Source organism: Syngnathus floridae, chromosome 5 (assembly GCF_059516105.1).
Source record: "Syngnathus floridae isolate MCC-2025c chromosome 5, RoL_Sflo_1.0, whole genome shotgun sequence".
Lineage (NCBI taxonomy): Eukaryota > Metazoa > Chordata > Actinopteri > Syngnathiformes > Syngnathidae > Syngnathus > Syngnathus floridae.
Window position 1 is genome coordinate 7276505 of NC_142417.1, and position 24315 is coordinate 7300819.

General features: G+C 39.5%; 1 protein-coding gene across 11 annotated transcripts in view; it reads right to left on the reverse strand.

Annotated features, from left to right (window-relative positions):
• Positions 1–24315, reverse strand: part of grid2 (glutamate receptor, ionotropic, delta 2) — a 260165-nt gene that overhangs the window by 35773 nt on the left and 200077 nt on the right. For all 11 annotated transcript variants that reach the window (XR_015858677.1, XR_015858676.1, XR_015858675.1 and 8 more), the window contains 4 exons: positions 23830–24027; positions 22601–22913; positions 7297–7435; positions 4409–4604 (listed from right to left, as the gene is read on the reverse strand). Coding sequence is in view for 8 of the 11 variants with exons in the window: in XM_088376626.1 (XP_088232752.1) it covers positions 4409–4604; positions 7297–7435; positions 22601–22913; positions 23830–24027 (846 nt within the window). In the remaining 3 variants the exon portion in view is untranslated. The remainder of the gene's footprint in view (positions 1–4408; positions 4605–7296; positions 7436–22600; positions 22914–23829; positions 24028–24315) is intronic.

Genomic DNA, 24315 nt, shown 5'->3' on the forward strand with positions numbered 1-24315 from the left:
TTTTTTTTTTAACACAGCGCATTTGCATATAGTCACTTGCCCTAGTGTTAAACTTCATTTAGTGACAAGCCCATTTGCCTTTCCCATAATGTAGCCCTTATCACGTCTGTCCATTTAGCATAATGACTCCAGAAATTATGATAAAAAAAGTGCTGTCATTTCTTCACCTCTACTACATAAATTTGAAAAGCGCGAGTTAGGAGCTGTATAATGTGACACAATAAGAATTCGCCAATTTGCCGTAATGGCTTCAGCGATGATGACAAAGATTATGCAGATTCCGCAGGCAAGCCAAATCAGTCGAGACTTGATATTAAATTCACCAGTTTAGGCAAAAGTAAGAACTTACACGATATACAGTCCTTAAGTAGAAGTACGCACAGTCAAAAAAACTTTTCAATAATTACATGAGGATGTCTTACTCGTGATAGGAGTCTGTCGCTATCTTACGCTACTCTGCCTACTTGAAAAATGTAAATAAAGTAGACTACTGTATTTGTACTTTTTTTACACCCACCTCCATTAGAGAGCAGGGTGGTGATGGTGCTCACATAGTGTTGATGATTTAGGAAGGAAATATGGAAATGGGCTCATGGGGCCCTCATATGGATTTGGTCCAAATGGAGAAAAGAAGACAACGAGAAGGTGAGAGCAGATTTAAAAGGAGGGGAAATTGCATAGAGACAGAACATATTGGATGGGGCTTCATTTTCAGGTTTTTACGAATACATCAATTCATTTTCTTATTAACTTAATGGACTACGAGGGAGCAATAGTGCAGTGGGAACCATCAAACACACAAACGCACCCTGTCTAACATTCGGGGGAGGACATTGGGGACAAATGCACAGATGTCAAAGTTGTCCTCCTATGGGCTTCACTGACCATCATGCATTGGCCATCATTCAACAACCCCCCCCCGCCCCCTCCTCCAGAAAATGTCAGCATGGTGGCCTTGTGGTGAGCGCATCTGCCTCACAGTCAGAAGATAAAAAAAAAACTGTACATGGGTTCTCCTGATGCGTTGGTTTACATTTTGAATTTTAGTATATGATTACAAAAGTCGAATGATAAATACTTGATTTTTTTTAGAGTACAGCAACAGAATAATACAAGTTCTGTCATTTTCATCAGCCATGAAAACCCTGACGACTAAAAGCTGTTGAGTATAATCCAACTGAAAATTCCTCTTCAAAGAAATGAAGGGTTTGATTTCAGAAATGACTTTTCCGATCGACCAGGCACATATAAATTTATGTATGAGGCTTTTTACTCGCAGCTTTCCAATACAGCAACTTAAGCTCCCTCATTGACCATCGTTTACTGCAACGCTCAAGTAGAAATTTGGAATATGCAAGCCCCCCCTCCAAAAAAAAAAAAATCCATTCTCTCAATTCTCTGCTAAATTTGGCAAAACGGTCGCGGTCAGCACTTTAAGACGCACACCAAGTCTTGAGTGGCACGTTCACCCAGTGCAGCAGAAGGTCACACTGACAGAGAAATCACTTGAACTGACAATCCACTCAACTCCAAAAATCACTCCGAAGTCATCAGAGACTCTTAAAGTGCCTGTCAGATATTCCCACTTACCTCAATGGGGAGTGTTATTGATATTGCAGGTGTGTGTGTGTGTGTTTGCAGCATCATGAGTGTGTGAGTTCACCTGCATCATGAGTGTAAAAAGCATATCAGTGTGTGCAAAGTACATGGAGGGGACCTTGACTGTGTATGCACTGTGACTACTACGCTCAATACGTACAATGTGCAGTAACAAACTTGTCACAGTAAGAGAAAAAAAACTCACAAAAGTTGACATATGAGTAACATGTCATTTTTTTCCCCCCAGTGTCCTTATTTGAGGTACATTACTTCATATCCTACAAGTCATCCAGCGGATGAGACGAGAAGTCAGAGGTGAAATACGTTTTGCTTTATTGAACTCTACTGATCGACTGACACATACGAGACACATGACATGATGTAGCCAGGGTGGGCTCCAAATAAGCGCCTGTCATGGACATAATTCAGGATGACCTTTTTCAAACAACTAAAATGCTCTCACAAACACGACTGACACAGGCCAACAGGCAACTGAACTTTTTGTCATTCACAAATATGACTGACACACACAACAACACTGATCAATATCTCTGGCATACACATGAAATGCTTATTTTAAATCTAATCTAATGGCCATTATATGTGGAGTACCCCAGGGGTCAATCCTTGGTCCCCTTTTGTCCAGCCTGTATATCCTACCATTAGGTTTTTAGAACATCAGTGTTGGCTATCATTATTACGTAAATGACACACAGTTATACTGTATCTATCAATGTACTCAAATCATAAAAGTTCAATTACGTTGTTGTGTCACTGTCCAAAACAAATTAATAACTGGATGAACCAAACTAAACAATAACAAAACGGATTGTTTTGGGGACTACATAAAGGAAGATATTGAGAAGCCAAAGAAATTGTTGTGCTGAAATATTCAGCTCTGACTTTCAGCAGTCATTTCAATCACTAAAACAGCCTTTTTACCATCTGAAAATCACATCCAGATTGAAAGATCGCATGCTCCGAGCACACCAGGGAAATTTATCCACGCTTTTATCTCCAGTAGATTTGATTACTGTAATGGTCTCCTGAATAGACTCCCTCAAAAGAGCATCAAACAGCTGCTGCTACAGTTTTGACCAGAACAATGAAATTGCATAAAATTACCAAAGTCCTAAAGGCTTCCCAGTCGTTTACTTGCCAGCTTGGTTGGTTAGAACCACCTGTGGCTGAAACCAAACCGGGACAGGGTTTTTACTTCTTGGACCTGGATTTGACATCTCTTATGCATACATTAGAAATTCCACACTCTGAGTGAGTGAATGAGTGAGAGAGAGAGAGAGCGAGAGAGAGAGAGAGAGAGAGAGTGCGAGAGAGAGTGAGAGAGAAAGAAAGAAAGATCGAGAGATTTTAATCTTGAATTATGCAATCTTGAATTATGTCCCTGCTAGCCCCTCATAGTGTCATGTATGACTTCTATACAGAGGAGACAGATGTCTGCGTACACATTTAGTTACACATTTGGGCATGGATGGGGATGCCTGTGTATACGTATGTGTGTGTGTTTGTGTGTATGAGACAGAGAGAGACAGCTGAGATGCTGACCCGTTCTGACATTTAATAATATTTCGCTATGGGGGACGGAAAGTGAAAGGAGAGAAAATCCATCGAGCTCGGGAGACAACAGTGATGGAGGAAGGTTTATTGCGGACGAGTGGGGCATAAAAGGCCTGAAAGAAAAAAATGAGAGAAGGAAATGAAGGTCTCAAAGGACTCAGATATAACAAACAGGCAGGGACTCGCCACACGTCTAAATATAATCACACTGATAGATGTCCATGAGGAAGTGTTAATGACATCATGGCCAAATAGCCTCAAGCCACTGATGTGCTATTCAAGGTAACGGTCAGTGACATGAAAAAGGCTTCACATTTTCAAATTTACATGAGGTGTTTTAATTAGCTTATGTAACTCTTTGGGGGACATCTTGAAAGCTGCTCGATGAAGACATTTTTTCACCCCTGCTAAACTCCAAGGTAAAAAAAAAAACATTCAGACAGAGTGCTTAATTAAAATGAACTCAATTCAGAGGGACACCTGCAGATGTGAGTATTTATACCGTTACAGTTAGGCGATGGTGGACCTTCGGGAGAGACGTGACCTGACCTCCGTCAATTGAACGATGTATAAAAATACATGGAAATGGGTAAGTAAAAGCAAATAAATCTGCATGAATATTAAAACGCATGCACAGGCTGTCAAGAGCATGCCAATTCAACAAGTGCTACTATACTCCAACACAGCAAGGAAAAAAATAAATAAATAATAAAGTAAACTAAAAATCAAGTTTTGGAAAAAGCTAATACAATATCATTTTTTAAATTTCATTGACCTTAGAAGGCCAGTTAATAAAGCTTATCAACTAAACATTTGAGCTAATATGAAGCAATAATGAAAAAGTGAAATGCAAAACCTTATTACTGTTATTAGTCAAAGTTGACACACCATTTTTTTTAATTTGATCAAAAACAACAGGTAAAAAAAAATCATAATAACTAGACCTTCACTCTTGCTTCCTCTTTAAACAAATTTAACGTGTGGCAAGGGAGAAAAGCCTGAAGGGCTTGTTGTTTTGCAGAGGTTTGTCACTGCTTGTTATGAAAGATTCATCCAACAACCACAAGAAAGCAGATCCTCACTCCATCCTAATTAAGACCACCTTTTCTAATTGTCTCTTAATGCCAACCTATGAAAATGAAACCATGACAACAATTCCACGAGCACAAAGCTTCAAAATAATTGACGTCACCAACAGCCTCAGTCGTCGCAGCTCAACTTGAAAACTGCTCACCTTTCGAATGCCCTCCTTGGACTCCTCCACGTTGGTGTCGGCTCCTCCTGTGCGGTTGATCATCCGCCACATTTGCGAGTACATGGGGTCTCTCTCAAAGGGGTTCATCGCCTTGGAGCGCACCTGCTCGTACACGGCAGAGTCCAGCACTGTGCCGTAGGGAAGCTCCGTCTGCTTGGACAAGTCCTGGAGCGACCTGGCAGGAGAAGAAGTCACACGCATTTTAGTAGACAACTAAAGACTCTTGAAATATTATGATGAAGAGCAGTATTTAGTTACCCTCACCTCCTAAAAAATAGGAATGTCAATGTTTTTGTTGAACATATACTTAAGCTAATAAGTATACAAAAATGACAATAATCAGCACAAACAAAGGAAATGCGAGTACAACACACAATAACTTGTATGTTTAAGAGTTTCTCTACACTAGCTAGTAATGGAGTGTCTTCTGTAGAATTTTTATTTTCAAAATCGACAAAAAGATGTCTCGCGGCATGAACATATCCAAAGCTGGGTCATTTATCAGTCAAGGTGAAATACACCAGAAAAAGTTGTATTATTATTATTATTATTATTATTATTGTTTCAGTTGAGGTGCACTTCACGCTGTGGGCATATTTAGCAGTGGGTAAGATTGATGGTGGCCGTGTATGTGCAATTACAAGGCTGCTTGCTTACAAAGACGCTGTTGTGTTTACGGAAGGTCCTGACTTTTGTGGTTTCCCCCGTGGCCCTCTTCAACCGTCTCCCTGACCTGCCTGAACAAACGGCTTTCAACGTTTTAATGTGCATTGCTGTTAACATGACCGGGAGGGTTAATCGTTGACCTTGATATATTGTGCCCTCGCATAAGTCCTTTGGGAATACATATTATGCTTGAGATTCTTCCCTCTACTGCTTCCTTGTGCATGCTTACTAGTCACTATACTATACCGTAAAAGTAATTAGAGGACAATTCTGCTCCTAAATATAAATTAGATATTGAATGACATACATGGTGTGACACTTGTTAAAAACTTAATAAAAGACAGAGTGTTGTTGATCATATCTATGAAACATTTTTGCAACACAAAAATGGGAAATTCAATTATATTATGTGAACAACTCTCAGTGTGTCAAGTCTGAAATGTAATTTATTTTTGCGATTATTTAATGAAGAGATTTTATCTGAGCCTGACTCTGCTAAATCTACGTATTTTCTTTGCGACTTCCTTCCTCAATTAAAAATTCTTTCATCCCCATTGTCTCTATGGCTCAACATCGGGCACTTTTCTCGTTTTCTTTTAGCCACCGCCCCTTACTGTTTTCCTAAAGAATCTGCAGTGAAATTGAGGGAAAACATCCAACCGTGAAATTGACCAGAGATGCTCCCGAATGCTCACTTCTTATTTCATTTCCACCATGAAACAAAAAGCATAAATAGTTAAAAGACATCTTGGTCCAGCTAACTTTTCCTTAGACATGAAGAAGAACACAACTGCCTCTTCCACTCCTGTGTGTCATTTATTTAGGGCGTTTATTCAAGAGGTCATTTTTACACATTAGCATATAAGAATGTTGATTGGTTGATGAAGTGTTACAAACACTGGCGGAGCTAGGATTTTTTCTTGGGGGGGGGGGGCATGGGGCAAAGGATAGCTCAGGGTGTCCACAAAACAACAAAATTTAAAAGCTCCAAAAATTCTTCGGTTTATTGCTGATAAACATTCACTATGCCTCTGTGGGATGGGGGTGAAATGTACTTTTCTACCTACCCTCCACTTATTTGCTTACCTTTCAACCTATCTGCACAACTTGAATGGAGTTAAGATAAGCCTGTTTTGCATCAAACCAACTTGACATACACAGCTTTATCGTTCGTCACTGCAATGTCGTGGCGACTTGGTCAAGTAGGATGTAGCTCATCGCCAAAGGTTATTTTTGGAACCAAGTTTACTTTTTGGACCACTTTGATGCGTGACTTAATTCTTCTTTATTCCGGCGCCCACCTTTGCAGGCTGCAGGGCCATGTAAGATAGTAATTACGCCTCTAATGACCCCGGAAGAGTAAACACATTATAGATAATGCATGAAAATTTATGGAAATCCTTAATTTGCCCAACAGAAGCCTGCTGAGAGGCACTTGTTAATGACAGTACATTTTCAGGCAGGCAAGACAAAATGAGCAGTAGTGTGAATGAAGGAAATGAAAATACATGGAAAAAGCAAACGTACGGATAGACGGACGGACGCAAATCAAGAGCGAAATAATGAATGTTATTTATTCCGATGACGTGCCAAGGTAGAACGGCACCGGCGGGCGGATGAGATGTTTCGGAATGCTGATTATCCCAATGAGAGATAGTGATTAATGCTTCCGAGTGGCACCAGGAAACACGTTTGGGCAAAACACACAGGATAGATAAACATAAGGGGGGGGGGGGGGGGGGGGAGGTTGTGAGAGAGTGTGTGAGAGAGAGAGAGAGAGAGAGAGAAAGAGAGAGAGAGATTCTCTTTGTATTTCAATCTTTGAAACCCGTCATGTTACCTTCATGTGGAGGATATTTTGTCCATAGTGTGTGTGCTTGAATATGCGTACAAATCTCTAACGAAGGTATTTGCTTCTCAATTTTCTCCAAAATGGCATTTTGTTGTTTGTTTATCTAAGACATTTTTCAACCCACACAAACAAACACACACACACACACAACTACAAACAGATTGACATACACAATGACATCCAAACTTGGAAAAAAGAACAGGAAATTACAATCCTGTGTCAGGGGGAATGGGGAGGTGGGCTCGAAAACGGTACAGGGATAGGGGGATGGATAACATGTTGTCTCATATGTAAATGTCATCAAAGATTCATAAACACACACACACACACACGGTTGTTCGACACTCACTGTATGGAGTTCTCGATGCGCGTGATGGTGAGGAACGCCGCTAAATTGGCTGTATATGAGGAAATGACAATGAGAGCGAACATCCACCAAAAGCCCATCATCATCCTTGTGGCCAGGGTGGTGTAGGGGACCTCTCCACCTAGAAATACACAAACATTGAGAGTTGAAACGGTTGCGCAAACAAATCCAAATGACAAAGCAAAGGAAAAGACATTCATGTAAAATTCTGTGAATTAGAAAGCAGTTTAAATAAAGTTTTAATCTAAACTTGAGATCTATTTGGTTTTGGAAAACATCTATTTTACAATATAGACATTATGGGTGCAAATCTGGGCTTGTGTTACCATGTGTGGAATTCAAATGTTCCTTTACGGCAAGTCCCACGTGACAAAAGCATGCTACTTCACGGACGACTCCATATGAGTGGTCTTAAACCTGTGGAACAGGGGCCAATTGCGGCCCGCAGAATGTTATTTTACAGCCTCCGACGTCACATAAACGTTTACTATTAGTCTGGCCTCCACTATGTTTGCTCGCTTTTTTTTTTAAAGTAATTTAACGGCTACCATAGCCCAGAATATCCAATCACCCGGTCTTAGTCAGATCTTTTTCAAAATTTGCCGTGAAGACAAAGTTTGACGAGAACAGACAATTTCATTGCAGTGCTCAAGAACTCAGATGTCATTAGTTCTTGAGAAATTGAGCTCATTTGTACTGGTAGTAATGGCACACTGATAAATAGCCTGAGAACCCCACTCGCCCCCCCACCGCTCCCAAAAGCAGCTTCTCAATAATACATGCGACACCCACCCACATAATCCCATGTCCTCTTTATCTTTCCCCCCTCTGCCTTATTGTTGCTTTATTCCCCGTCTTCCCGTTGGCCCTCTAAGGCCCGAGCATCTCCGCTTCCCTCACATTGATTCAATTCCAATTTGTTATCGGCCTTCTTCACGGTATCTCCCTCTCCGCCAGTGCATTTGTTGCTGACATCACATTTTTAGTACGAGCTTGAGGGTGCAGCGATATTCGCTACTTTACAGCCACTTCACAAACTCCATCTGCATGCTTTTATGTTGCGGCCGTATGGCATCAGATATTACAACTGCTGTACATATCGGAAGATGCATCTCGCCCGCTTTCCACATGGAGAATTTATATATATCATGCCCACATCAATAAACAGTAATGGTTGCTGTTCGTTAATCGCTTTGATTTATGTCTCGCTGTAGAACGGGCGAGCCTTTTATCTCTCTACTGTATCTTGATGTCTATTTTCTTTTTGCTTCGCAGGTTCAGAGTTGTATCAAATTGAGTTTTTTTTTTTAATTTTTAGACATATGCTTGAACGTGAACTCCAATTCTGAACTCCAATTCGTAAAAACCTATCCTATACTGTGTGTATGTTATGCACTAAACATGCTTTTTTTTGGTTATTTATGTCCCTAATAACCAGGAAATGCATGGATTTTTTTTCCCCACTGTGAATTCCAGTCCCGTCGTTAAAAGGCCAATGAACTGAATGTGTAAAGAGAATTTCCCCTTGAGGATTTGCAGCACACAGTAAATAAATAAATACACGTCTTCTACAGTTGTTACCTCAGGTCTTATAGATTGAAATGAGCAAATGATGTTTTTTTGATTAAGCTCCAGCATGGAGTATTTATGAGAAAAGATGATATGAAAGGCCAGTGGGAAAAGGAAAATTTTCCCTATGGAAGCATGTAGAACTAGTCTCCATTACAATGAAATGTATGCAAAGCCATGACTGCTACTCCTCAGACTTGAATAGCGTTGATAACATGACCTTTGTGATTTATTCCAGCTGCAGAGGATACTTTAGTATTGTGATTTTTCATACTAAAAATAGAAATAGTCACAAAGTACCCATGGAATTAAAGCAGAGAACAGCCATTGTGTTAAGATAAAGAACACTTTTCATGTTGATTTTCAGGCTACATGAACAAATTCTATAAAATATGTAATACAGTCAGGGATGTCTGCATCCGCATGTCGAAAAAATTTGAACGTGCGCTAAGCTACTCTTAGAGCACCGTGCAATATTAAAAAGCATACGCTAGTTGCTTTGTCCTCGATTCAGAGTAAGAGCAACAACTGCATTCTTTGGTTTGAGCTATTTTGTATTGTGCAAGGTTTAATCGTAATCTGAATGAGAGAGGTGACAGGAAAACATTGAGTTCAATTTTGCATTCAAGTGAATTTGTGAGTTTGGTCAATGGGGTATCCTTTAGCGGAAATGTGATTGCGTTACAAACTATTTTAGTTGTTTTTTGTGTTTAAATAGGTCTACAATGTATTTAAAGTTAGGAGGTGGTATTATTTTATTGATATTATGAGTATTTGGTATTATATATTAAGATAATAATCTTCCAATCTATACAAAAATAACTAATGTATAAAAGGTTTACATGACTATGTAAGTAGTTTTAATCTATTAGAGTTGTGGCTGTGGAGAAGCCACATCTTATTTGCTACATAGAAATGTGCCAACATGCATTTTAATTCAAATGTTCAACGATTGCGAGAAATGTGATTGTATGGATTCTGGTAAATAAGAAATCGTATGACTCGGTATGATCTGAAAATGAAAGGTTCGATATCGATTGAGCTCAAAACACATTACAGCATAGAAATGATAGAATGCTATCATGAAGAATTCTGTAGTATTTCCATGCAACCTCACACAATACCATCAGTTAACATTCAAGTCCTGATTTTAAATACAATGTATTTGTCCTTTTTATTTATCTCCCTTTTGTAGAGTCAGTGACAACAGATAAGTCATGCACAGCAGCTCAGTCAACAGCACTTTAGTATAAAACGTGATGTATCATTTTGTCGGCCATCTATCATGATGGCTTGGGGAGCTCGGCAACATGGCAAATGGTGAAAAATTCTGTAATGGATTTTACCTTGTAGGAAGAATACAGGCAACATACAAATAAGGTTGAAGATGCACAAACCCTTAAATTATGCAAACGTGAACCAAGAAAGTCTGAAATTAAATAATAATGAATATTTTTTTGTTTGCGAACAAGTTGCTCAGTATTATTATTGTTATTATTATTGTGCCATCCTGGCCCACTGTTACATAACAGTGTGGCTAATTACAATTACTCTTACTGTTTCGTCTCATGATATGATTAGCCTGGGTGGGTGAAGATTACCAGCTACTTTCAATACTGTTTGAAAGCTTGTGCGAGAAGGACACAGTCCTTGGCATGGTGGAAGCAGAAACTGATTTGCTGGAGTTCTTACAGAAGATTGAAGCGTGCAAAGTATGTTCATAAGGAAATGCAAGTAGACCTCCAATGGCAGATGTAAAGTTGGTCAGGGCGATCATAGCTCACGGCAAGGAGCACTGTCTACAAATACAGCCCTTCATTTTTTTTTTTTTTTTTATCAATGGAAATGAAAACAATGTTTAGCGTTTTCTATCATTAGTATCACAACATGTCTTTCCAGGTATTTATTGTGAAATGTTTGCAATAATCTTAACAGGAATATGTGATATATGTCACTGTCATCTACTGCCAAGTATTTGTAATTTTTCAAATCTTTGTGCACTGCGTGTGGATTCTATTCTTAAAACATACAAGAGCATAATTTATGCAATATGTTATCAGCCTCCCTGCGTTCCCTTTGCAATATCACCCACACGGAGGACACATCAAAACGTCCTGCAAAGCCTCCACCATCAAAAGCGCTGTAATCTTTTCCATTTTTTAATCTAGCCTCACAACGCCCAAAAAAGTTACGCCATTTCTATGCAGTTATTCTTGGCTGAGAGATGACGAGAGTGCTTCATTAGGCCTTCTTCGAAGAGTTGGAAGTTGTTCGGCTGATGCCGCTCCCTGTTGGGAGTCACAGCAATCCGGCTACAGAATGACGCAACTTTACAGTTCGGCCCACTTTACAAAGCATATATGTCTAAAATTGCACGGGAATGTCAGCATTTGAACTGCCTCTATGCATGACATTGATAGGTATCAAAGTGTTTTTTTTCTTTGAGTAATCTACTTTTCCTTTGGCCTTTGAAATACATAAAGATGGCGAAAATGACTTTGATCAGTGCAATGGCAATGTCGTCATACCTATTTTTTTTTTAATTGATTTTATGTTTCACAGATAATTTTGTTGTCAATGCAATGGCAATGTCTCCTTTGTCAAATTTAATGCTGCCCTTATTGGTTACACCATTAACAGTACTTTTTTTTTATCAAAGAATGTCAGAATTTAACTTGAGATTGCCTCTTGAATTAATAAAGGGTTTATAATAGCACGTTTGAGCCTGGAATGTTTGATTCATAGCTCAATTGTTCACAACAAAATAGCATTAAAATAAAATTGACACTGACACGACTGTATTAATGATAAACGCCAACATCAAAATGTCTCAGTACTTGCCAATGTCGCAAGAGCATTTAACACTTTGCAGCAAATACTGAGCGCATAAACGGCTTGATTATAATCCCATGCACTGTCCTGATGACATAACCCAGCTGGTGAGAAGCAAGTTTTCCAGAGTAATTGGAACTCAGATTGTTCTCCCAGTATGGATATCAAAGTGACTCAACGGTAATGATGAGCAAAAAGTGACACAGACTATTGATTTTTCGACACAAATTCGGTAGCCTCCAGCTCACGAGAAACCGAGCAAACCATAAACAAACACGTCTGCGCTCTGTTAATCATTTGTTTGGACTGAAATAAACACAAGAGACAGGGATGACAAATTAGTCGAGAGGTGTTGTGTCTCCCTGCTGCAAATATTATTCCACAAAAGCCAATTCATCTGCCTCAAACCCGACCACCCAACGCTCCTCCTTGTTGACATGGTGCCGGTAAAAAAAGGGAGCTCTAGATGAGAGCTGCTTTGAAGTACTCGGGCATATTCAGGATTTTAGTTTTTTGCATGCGTCTCTCCATTGCTTTAGATTACTTGTCCCGTTTGATGACTTGCAAGAATCTTTGACTACCCCCCCACCCCGCTAACCATTTACTTGACAGAACTTGGGGATGACGTAAGGCTGGGTTAAGATGGGGAAAAGTGTGACAATGGGAGAAAATGTGGAAAGCAGCCCTCCTCAATCTTTTTATTATGTTTGAGAACCTTTTTATGCCTCCACCCGTAAGCCTTGGAAGCTTTTTGGGGTTGCAGAAACACCCATTTTATCTCTCCACCCAGCATATGCTCTGATTTAATGCGACGGGTAAAAAGTTATTAAGCATATATTCAAATGGTAACCTAACGTTGACTCAAGCCCATTTAAATGCCAAGTGAGGCGCGAAGTGTTGCAACATCCACATTTCTCCCAATGAAAGCTTGCATCACCAACACTTTTTCTGCTGCCCACCTCAATTTTAAGGATTTTTTTTTATCCCTGATAAGAATAAAAATGTGCTTCACACGGTGTTAACAGTGTAACTATAATGCATTACTCATATTTTTGTAATATATCTGCAGTTACTAAGTCCAGCAAAGCGTTACAATTCCAAATGCCATCAGTGATGCTGGGTTACTAAAAATCATTACTCAGTAAGTAAAAGAAAAATAGTAGTAGTAATAATGATCTTTTTAATAGAATTTATTATTTAAGGTCATGACAATTAAAAGGTTATTTAAATTAAATGTGACAAATAACTTTCAAATTAGCCTTTATAATTATCAAAAAAAGGTCATTAAAAACATATATTTTTGTACAATTTATAAACATTTAAAGCTGGCATTGCAGACATATTTAAATTTTTGAATTAAACTTTGAATTACAATAATGTTTGTGAAAAGCTGCTTCGTACAAACTAGACAGCTACTTCCATTCTAATCAGAGGAACTTATATACTGCACTTGGTGCACTTCCTCTATAAAATATTCCTGTTCTTGCAAGATTAAAACCCTTGGAATTTATGACTAAAATATAGTGTACTATTGTCACCAAATGGAAATTTCACATGCACACAATTGAAGTAGTCCCACAGAGTAGGGCCCAGCAGGGGAGCTGTTCAATCATTTTAGATAATGGAGAAAACGTTTAAAACTGAGCAGAGAACAGAGCATCCATTTCAGTAGGAGTGAAGAAAAAAGCAGAATACATTTGATCATGTGGTGAGGAAAACTAAATCATTGAATATTGTACTGATACAAACCAAATTATATTAGTCAAGGACACAGATGTTATCCTTAAAAAAAAAAATGGGGCCAATATGTCAGTCGGGCACCTGCTCTCTCCGCTAACATTTTTGGAGCGGTAATGCACTGGAAAAGGCACAAACTTGAAAGCGCAGAGAATGTCTTTGCTCGGTCATGCACAAACACGAACAAATCAGGCCATTGTGGGCCACTTGACTTAGGAGCGTCCCAACTCAGAAGTTTATTTAAAAAGAGAAAGCCATTTTGAAAATGTTAATTTGGTGAATATTTTGTAACAAAGAAAACATTTTTTTAAAAACCATGAGGACTGGCCAATACAGTATACTGGAGAAAGGAAAAAAAAAAAGAAATTTACCAGATTGTGACATAGAAGGTCCAACACCAGCAGTAGGTACAATAAAAAATGAATCAGGTATTCGAATAAAAGTGTTCTTTTAAAGACTATTTCTATTGTAATATGTTATTTTGAGGTTTAGTTAAATTCCCTCTGCTCAATTCATGAGCTGAGTGCAAGATGCATAATCTCCTGACTTCATCTTTGCCGAGTCAACATGCGCAGTATGTCGTAATAGGAATATGACTTTGAAATGGAGAAGGGGAGGGTAGGAATTAAAATTGCACACATTGACCCCTGGGTGTTGAAATGGGGGCCCTGCAGTCTCTAATCGGAGCTGGCTCGGTTTCATAAGAAAGCGGGAGAAAATGAAATGATTGAAAATACTGTATTCCCTGAGATACACTCCTGTGTGTATGTGTGTAGTGTACGTGTGTGTAGCCATACATTAAACTCTACCTCTATTCACTCACATGCTGTTTGGATGCTGCGATGAGACATTTATGGGGCAGGGATGATGCTTTATGAGGATTCCATCCAGTCAATGATGTATAAAAATATAATACAGTATTCCCGTATAAAAAAAATAAAGTATTCTCTTATTATGGCCCATTTTATTCTTATTGTGAAATATATGTTGAAAATAACGAATTAAATATATAATTAAAAATAATTATTTTTTCCACCAAAATAGTATTTTTATATTATAAATCTTCATCTATGGCAGTAGATTTCATTTACATATTTAGTATTATTTCATAAAGTAGCTACTGTGGATATTTATTCATATTGTTTTAAAGACTTACAGAAAGCATACTTTTTTTCTAAAACTCTTGTATTGGATCTGTTGGATTCTATTCAATTCAGCTCGTTTGAGAAAAAGACCCATGGTGACATTTTACATTATATTTTCTTCTTGCCAGCTTTCTCAGCACTTCACCCTGACTCTTCACACTTGAACGCAACACAAATGTGACAAAGTCAGCAGAAATTCTTCCCTTTATTTACAGGCTCCTCTACAGCATATGGATCAATACAATCTGTGTATAATATAAGAGGAACAGGAGCCAACACACACACTCAAGGTTATATGTGTGTGCGTATTTTTGTGTGTGTGTCCCTTCATGGTGAATGGGACATTTTTGTGTGTAGCCAAGCATTTTGTTTCCTAGAGGGCAAGAGTTGGGCCTCGCCGACGAGGAAGAAAATAGTCTATTAGACTTTGTGGCCGAGTTCAAACACCACAGCGCTTGTTTTCAATTATACGCTTTCTCGCGGCCATGCCGTTGGATCCCAAAGAGCCCATCTTGAGAAGAATTGATTTTCAGCAAAAACATGGCAAACTTTTCCAACTGGGAAGCCGTACGAGAGCCAAAACTGCCCAGTGGAAACAAGATGGCGTTCTACAGCAATGTATGGCACAGTGGTTACTACCAAGCTCGAATTCTGAATCAGCATGACTCTTCTCCATTCATCCGGATGTGAGTATTTTCCACCCCTTCAATTTCTAAGGTAATAGCAGCCTGAAGTTCACAACGTTAATTTGCCGAACGCATGAAAATGTAAGGTTGTCACAACAGCTCTGAAGCCGTTCGTAATTGGCGGATGGCGTTCGACCCAGCATCTGTCACCTGGGAGCCGCTGTAGCCGCCGCAATCACTGCATATATTTTAATCCCTTTGCTTCCAATAAGCAGACTTTTTTTCACGACGTATTGTGTCTCCAAGGTCAGCCTTCTGAGCCGAGTGCAGCCTGAACAAACAACGCTTAATTGCTTCCTGATTGACTTTGTGCATCCGCCAATTTATTTTTCACAATATAATCATTGATGTTTTTCGTTGTTTGGGCAAACTTAGAACTTTTATTCGGAAAAACTTTGGAAAATAATGGAAATTGGGTATTGGGGGTTAGATGGGTATTTTCACTTTGATTTCCTTCGACCGAAGACATATTAGGGAGAGGTGACTTTTAATAGCTTAGTATATCCCAATGTTGGGTCTCTGGCGTAGGAATGTTTTGTAGTTCCGGAATTGTTCACTATGGTTTACTGGCGCTGTGGCGCTATCAACAGTGACTTGTACATGCATTTCCGGATTGTGCCTCTGTTTTCATGGATATACGGTAAACACTAAAGTAGACAAGTTTTAAATCATGAAAAAAATATTTTAGGTATCTTTTAAGAAACACGACATTGGCGTTGTCAGCTATGCCCAACTATTTCAGCAGCGGGTGAGTTGTACCACAGGATATTTTCTTTCGATGATGTAGACATGAGTTTTTAATTGAATATATGCCAAGAAGTTGGGAAAAAAATATTGAGCTGTAATCAAAAGGAAATAGCAAAATCCTGTTTTTTAGCATCCATTTAAGTTCTTGTTTAAATTCCACATTCCTTCTTATTTTTTCCCCCTTTTTCTTACTCTCTAGAGACTAAAAGGTTTTTTTTCAGTGTCTAATTAAATGTGACACAATGCAATTACAGACTCAGACTTATGAAAAGGGAAACCTGGCTCGCTTTCCAGCTAACAGGCACCGTAATTGCTTTCTCTACCTTTTTAAACGACTTTCCATAATCGATGGCGTCGTGAACTTGTACTCATAACTCACATAAGCTTCTGCTTTTAACTGAAACTAGGCGGTGAAGTGGCGAGGATAACGTTGTGCAACAATCGAAGTTTGTGATCAAGCTGAAACGAAGGCACCAGGAGAAGGAGAAATTACAAACCAGGGAATACCATGAGTAAATACCATATGTCATAATTAGTACCAGATACTTTGACCATATGTCATAAGTATATTGCAGTATAAGACCCAAATACTTTTACCACAAAACAGATTAGAATTGTCTTACAGGCCGTCTGAATTCAGGTGTGAGCCATCCAGCTGTCAAAATTGAGAGTAAACAATATGTACTCATCTCAAATGTCTTCTCTGCTTCATGTGTGGTGATATCGTCAAATCTACCAGCAGGCCCTTGCATCTAAAACAGCACGAGCAAGCATTCAAGATGGAGACAGCAAGCGTATTAACAGCAAGTGATGATCAACACATCCATTACACCCTGACGCTTGCAACGCAAGCACGCTGGTTAATGGCCAATGTGCAGAAATTAATACAGCACAAACTCAACTGAACGGCCCTTTGCAGCATGTTATTCATTGTTTCCTAACTGCTTGTGATTATGTTCATTATTGTTAAGCCATCATTTTGTTTTGAGCAGCAACAGGCTTCTGTCTGCACCCTCCCTGCTACACAGCAACAATTGCCTAATACACTCACCGAGCATCATTATCAGATAAACAACATTACCAAATACCGTTGCCAGAAATCAAAATGATGTTACCAGATGCCAAATAACAATACAAAATGGCAGTAAATACATTACCAGACACAACATACCAAATACCATTACCAGTTACAAAATATCTCATGAGTCAAGGTCCAACTGCTCCATTACAAGACAGTAATGATCATTACCGGATACTAACGACCACGTCTGAGTATGACTCACCATCCGCAAATTTCAAGAGAACCAAGTCGAGTGTCGCTAAATTTAGACATTCTTACAGTATGTATTGAATGTCCATACCGAGTTCGCATTCACATACACTGACGAAGAGATGCAAATGTAATTCGACTTATGACAGGAGTGAATGGAGGAAGTGATGATCCGTGAGAACCCAGAGAAAGGAAAATGAGAAAGCCAAGCGTCGAGAAAAGAACAGAAGAGAGTTGAGTGTAATAGAGCTGCTGTGAGACTTCCTCTTCTTGGCTGGATGGATAGAGATATAAAAAATAAGGGGGAGGCACAGTGGGAGGGGGTGGCAGCAATGGCATTACTTCTACTTCTGCAAAACACCAATCCTCAGTTGGGATAATGGATTTGAGAAAGTTTGGGACAGTGGAAGAAGAAATGAAGAGAGAAAGAGGCAGTGATGATAATGCTGGCCTCTCAGCAGTGCAGCACAGCGGCGGTGGAGGTAATGATGGAAGGGATGTGAATGCTTTTCGCACACTGAGGGGCTGAGATGGAGGACCGTTACGCTACCGTTAGGGAGGAAACTGAAATAGCATAACTCTTCAGTCAAAAGCGCAATTAATAAGGCCATACGAGAATTTATCAACCTATCATTTAACTTCTGCTAAAATGATTTACCTAGTACATGCATTTTTCACATAAATTTGTCCTGTTTGTTATTTTGTATGGCGACTGTTGAACAACTCAAATGCACATTGCTGCTACCTAGAAGATTGGAGTGGAATTTCACATGTACATGGTCTTACCTCCCACAGGTCAGGATACTAACTTGCGGGTGTGTCACGACTAAGTGAAACAAAGAGAGCGCCTGGGAAATATTTATGCGAGGCTTATTCGACGCGACACACGAGTTTTGTTTGTGACTCTTCCACTTTAGCTCAAGATGAACAGTTTGAGTCGGGACAACGGCAAGGCGGAAGTGAGCGATAGCACACACTGGGAGACAGGGAGGTATCCAAACATGATAGAAGATTAAAAGAACATGCAAAAGACCATGTCTGCTTTTCCATTCCTTCTGACCTTGTTTCTTTTTTTCTTTCTGTCTGGGATTAATGCAGTTTACGTAACAGAGCCTCCCGCTATACAATAAGTGCTTCTTATAAAAAAAAAAAGTCCAGTTCTTGGAGTAATACAAAAAGTAAAGTAATTTGAAATAATGACAATTGATTTTGTGACATTTTTAGAAAGCTTCTTGTTTAGTTTTATTGACTGATGGATGACGGACCTGTCATTAAAGTGTGGCACACTGTTCTGGTGCCTGGATAGGACATGGCTAAGGTTTGGAAGTGATATTCTTAGCGGACTGCATGGTGGCATTGTGATAGGTGGCTTCAAACGTTACGTTCAGAGGTTGGCCCACAATCTTACCAACAAAAATTAATCGAGTGTCTCAGTCCAGATTTTGCAGTGACTGTGAAGCAGCTGAACCATGAGGTATTACAATGCTGCAGCTCACTGAGGATGACAGAAGTAAAGAGAAAAAAAAAACAGAAGGAGTACCTGCTGCTTGGCCCCAAATGACTTAAGGGAATGGGATTTTTTCTTTGGTCTTTTTATGAAGTCTATTATGTTTCCATGATAATGTTGAGTCAATCATGACTCAGATGTTTGAATGACGCCACTTTTTACTGACATATTACTGAAAGTGGGACCTACAGATATTATGGATTTAAAAAAGCACTTCCTGTTTTATTTTGGGTATATAATTCCAGAGCCTTATCTTTAGTCCATGTGACAAACTCGAGTTATTCAGATGTGTGATCAAAACAGTATAGTCTTGATTACATCACCACGAGTCAGACAGCCACATTTAAGTGTCCATGTTTGTGTCCACGCAGTGGAACCCCTAAAGTTGACTTTTTTACTTGGAAGGCACCAGAAATACAGTAGTAAAGTCATAACTACAGTAAATATTGTTATGAAAAATACTCCAAGATAATAAATGTAACAATCAAGTGAAGAATTGTAAGCATGCTGGTAACTAAATGACTTCTTGCAATATGGAGGTTGGCCAGCATCCCATTAAGGATTGTGTCCAAACTTAAAGGTCCCGCTGTGCTTACAGTATTTGCAAGCGAAGTAATCACTTTCGTTTCCTGTCACGTCTAGCCTCCTTCTCTCAAACGCCTTTGGGTGAGTGTGTTTTTTCTGCATTCTGGAGTCCTTGCGTGCCACCCCCTCCCACTCATCGCCCCCCTCCCAAGCTCTCGCTCTAGTCACTGCCTCTGGTGGCTCATTTCAAAATCCAAACGCTGGTGTGGAAGACTGCAAATGAGCACATTTCCCCTTCCCTGCAGGGTCTTGCTCTGGCCAGCTTGTGCACAGTGGCCAGTCAATACTCTGCTAATGTTATCTGTTTGCTTCCTATAGTGGGACCTGGTGGTCCTGGCCTTCACCCCAACGCCCCGCCCCCTGCAGGCACGGCGAAATACTGCAAACATCTTTGCAACTTTAGCCATAGACAAGAGTGACCCAGATGAAAATGTGAATGCATTTCCTTAGGAAATACTGAATTTCGTAATATCCACCTATGCATATATACATTTTCTACATCGCTTATTCTCTCTAGGGTGACAGGTCGTAAGTTGGAGCCGGCACACACAACTAATCACATATAAACCCATGGACAATTTACAGTATTCGATAAACATAACTTGCATGTTTTTGGAATGTGGGAGGCAGACGTGTGAGCCATGTGTCACCGTGCTGCCATCATCATACATAAAACATACAATTCATGCATTTTTAGGTTTAGAAATGCCATAGTGTTCCACCCATACATTCTCCAACGTGGGAGTTAGAGAAAATTTGAATCCTTAACAAAGAGGACGAAGGAATTCAAATAAAATATGACACATGCAGATAATAAGGTGAGTGGAGAAAAGAACACCATGACAGATAAGAGAAAAATGCGAGAGGAAAATTTCAAGGAACCAAAGGAACAACAGGAGACAGAAGATATGAAAAGAAAAAAGTATGTCATCTCTTAGTATGCACCTTGTTCTCACGCTCAGTCAGCGTAAACAAGCCCAAAGCAAAACATTGGGGTGTTTGACTTCACTCTGATCATCCACGTTCCCAAAGGCTTAGATTCCAGGATGATGTACAAATGTCATTAGAGAGGTGTTGTTAGAAAGCTGGGGTGTAAATAACCTGTGTGTGTTTCCAGTGACTTGTTGATTGGTCCGTTGGGTGGTTGAGAATGTGGTCTGCGTCCAACGGACCCAGTGTTCAATTCCGCAGTCTAGCTTTACGTGAGACACACTAAGTCCCCTAAAAATAGTATTTACATTTTTTTTGCCAGCCAATTTCAGAACTAGATGAAATGGAATGGTAAAAGTGAATGATGTTTAAGGAAAAAGTACCCTTCAGTACAACGAGAGTTCAGCATTGAACTTTATGGTCCAAAAGCGGATTAAAATACAGAACCTGAACAAATATAGGGGGAATAAAGATAAGGCATCGTCTTATCACCTTTGGTAACAGCCTCAAATTGCTATCTACAAACTCCTCTTCAAATGCCAGGCTATAGAAAAAAAAATGAGACTAAGAGCAATCATTTCAAAATGTTTTCCGATATTAATGTGACCTGTAGCATAACTTGTACAACTTAATGAAAAAAAGTTGATAAGTAACACATTGTTTTATCAAAAATTTGAGACACGCCGCTTTTTTAAAAGATCCTATTCTAAATATGGACAATAAATAAGTTTGAAGTACCTATTGCAGAAGGCTTGTGTGATTTACAAAGTACACTGCATTTTGTTGTCTTTGCTTTCCAGGTGACTATTTACAGCGAGCATAACTTGACCCTGCAGCGAGATGAGTGTTCACGCTTGGCGAAATTGTAAGCGAGATATTTCTGGCCCACCAAATCAGTGACGAATCACCTGTGACCAATGTGCCACTCCTCCCTCTCACGCACACATGCAAACACATGCACACACGCAAACACGCCTACACACAAACACACACACAACAGCGTTTTCATGCACAACAGCTCAACAAAACAAGCTGCTCAAAATGAGATCCTTCCTCACTTGTTTTCCTCACTAATGACACCATGACTAAAACGTTAATTACCCCTAAAAAGAGAAATGATTGCCAAAAATCAAACAGCAATTAGCGTGGATCATCATTAGCACCATTAGCTGCTACAGTAAGATGGAGGATTATTGAGCGAAGGGCGGCATGCTCATCAAGGCCTCATTCAGCAGGTTTTTTGTAGGGAAAAAGAAAACTTGGGGGAAAAAAAATATGACAACAAATCCACAGAATTTAGCAGAAAGATACACTGAATGCATCAGTCGCTACGAGGCGTGCTAAAAAAACAATGGAATATGACGAGAGCTTTTGCTACATATTTCTCACGGCGCTTTGTTTTGCTGGTATGGAATTTGTGGATTGAATACTTAAAAGTTCCAACATGTCTTGACTTTTTGCATCGCCCCATGCGATCCACCGTGGGAATCAAACTCAATCATGGCAAATCTTATTTTCACTTGCTCTCTGCTCTTCTCAAGGTCACGACTTCATATCAAATCCTTCCCCTTGATAACTGCACCTGAGCACCTACTGGTGGATCAGGGGGAATCTTAGGAGAAAGAACTCGGAGGAGGTCGTTATCCTGCAAGCCAATCCTGTCGGGACAAATATTTCTTAACTCGTGTTTTCCTATTATTGAGTGCAGATGGTGAGTTGAAATCCATTGTTTGGATCCACACAATGAAAATAACATAAGAACAAGTAGTGTGAGTATTTCTTGTTTCATTACCACCTGCATGTATTGTATGTATAATATAATTAATGTTTAGTTTTTTAGTTTTACTAAATAAAACCAACCTCTCTCTTTGCACTGACATATTTTGTGTTTTTAATTGTGTTGAATAAACGCATTATAAAGGATCATATAAAGACTGCAATTCTCGCAGATGGAGGATGGATGGCCTTTTAGAACTTGTATATCTGTATGTGTGTGTGCGTGAGTGTGTTAAAATTTTAGGATTTTAGGAACAATTTTAAGACAAATCTCACCCCAGTTTTAATTTTCCAGAATGTTGAAGCCTCATTTTACACAGCATAAAACACTTTTTTAAAAATTAATTCAAATTTGTCAGGGTTTTTTTTGTGGCGTTTTATAAAATATATTATCTTCAGTTCAGAGAGACTTTAATTAAATATCTTCACACAGTGATTCCCATTTTTAGACAACGGAAAGGGGAACATTCTGTACTTTACATGTCGGCTTGAGAGAACGTACCTTGCTGTACAAAGGAGCCGTACACGAACCACATGGAGTTATAGAGCGTTGTGGAGGACACCGACCCCATGGGCAGTCGAGGTGGGTTGAGCCAGTTGAGTAAGTAGACCAGAATGCCTATCAGCAGCACAGTGCCCGCGATGCACGCCCACAGCGACAAGTCGAAGGGCGCCAGGCAGGCGAACATGTCCACCGTGCGCTCAGCTTTGAGTAGCAGCACGCCCACCGAGTAATCCATGTAGCGCGTGGTGAAGTCCACAGCGCTCTCGCGCTCTGGCGTGATAGTCAGGGCGGAGAGTCCGACGTCGGCTTGCTGGGGGTCAAGAAGAAGGACATGAGGGTTCATATAAAGTGGGGTACACACCGATAATATGTTTGAGGAATTTGTCACGTTTTTGAAAATTGCTTCAGAAAAAAAACATAATCACAAGAATGAGTGTAATCAATTGCTATTGTAGCACTCTGCCAAAAAGCAGTTTTGGTTACATTTCAATTTGTAGGCCTTTTTTGGTGCAGGTGCCTAAAATAAAATATCAATTTGCCTGTAAGTGGGACAATTTACACTTGAAACATCCATGACTCAGTGAGTGCAATTAAAATGTGCTTTAACAAAAAAATAGAGCTAATTAAAATGTTTCCAGTCCCTGGAGTTATGCTAGCAGCTGTTGACATCTGTTTGCATCCTTTGTCGTGTATTTACTATGATCTTCCAACATCAAGTTGTACCTTCCTAATGGGAACTGAGATGAAATTGAGCACCCTCTAGTGGCTGATTGCTAAAAAAGTACAGATAGTAATACGCATATTCACAGCTCCTTTAACGGTCCACATTCTATAGACATCCCAATGATGATGTTTCGATTATTTCATTAGGTGTACCAACAATCATGATACGACTATTATGGAAAAACAAGTATCAGTCCTAAAATAGACACCTCCTCGTGACCAAGTTATTATCTCCCTTTAAAAATGCTATTTTTCCACACAAACACCTGTTGGGCCATTAGAACTGTTACTAACCAAATCAGCAGCACCTAATGCTGCATGTAAACTGTTGTGTAAATAATTAATGTGGAATCTTTGCAACATATTGGAAATGTATTCCATGAGCGGAATGCATCCTTTTGCGATTCTTTTCATTTCTATTCATCCAATTATGTGGCTTTGAAATGCTGCTTTATTTACTAACAGTTTCTCATGTGTGCACAGGTAGATAATATTTGTTTCACCTTAGAAACAAGTTCACCCATGAGTCCATTCCACTGGCCGTCGGGCTGCAAGCTGCCGTATTTGTGGTCTGGTGCGATGTAAATCTCGTACTTGAAACCCAAATAGTTGGAGAGAGCTTCAAGGACATCGATGGAGAATCCCTGGTATTTCTTGGGTTTGCCGAGAACGTTTTCCGACACCATCACAAATGGCTCCTCCTGGAAAGTCAATAAACAATGATAGAGTGAGTGGGACAAACAGAACTGAGTACTTGTGCTGGTTTTGGTCAGGAAAAAAAATGGTATTGGATATCCCTACTGCATTATATTTAGAATAAAATCCTTTTCAATTCTGACGAGAGGTTCTTAAAGCCACCTACGTTTATTCCAGTCGCTCCATGAATTGAGGTTTAAAAGAGGAACATCTAGCCAACCTGAATACTGTCGCTTTGCAAACGTTCCAAATATATAATCGTCCAACAAAGGACCCCCCGCCCCCCCCAACCC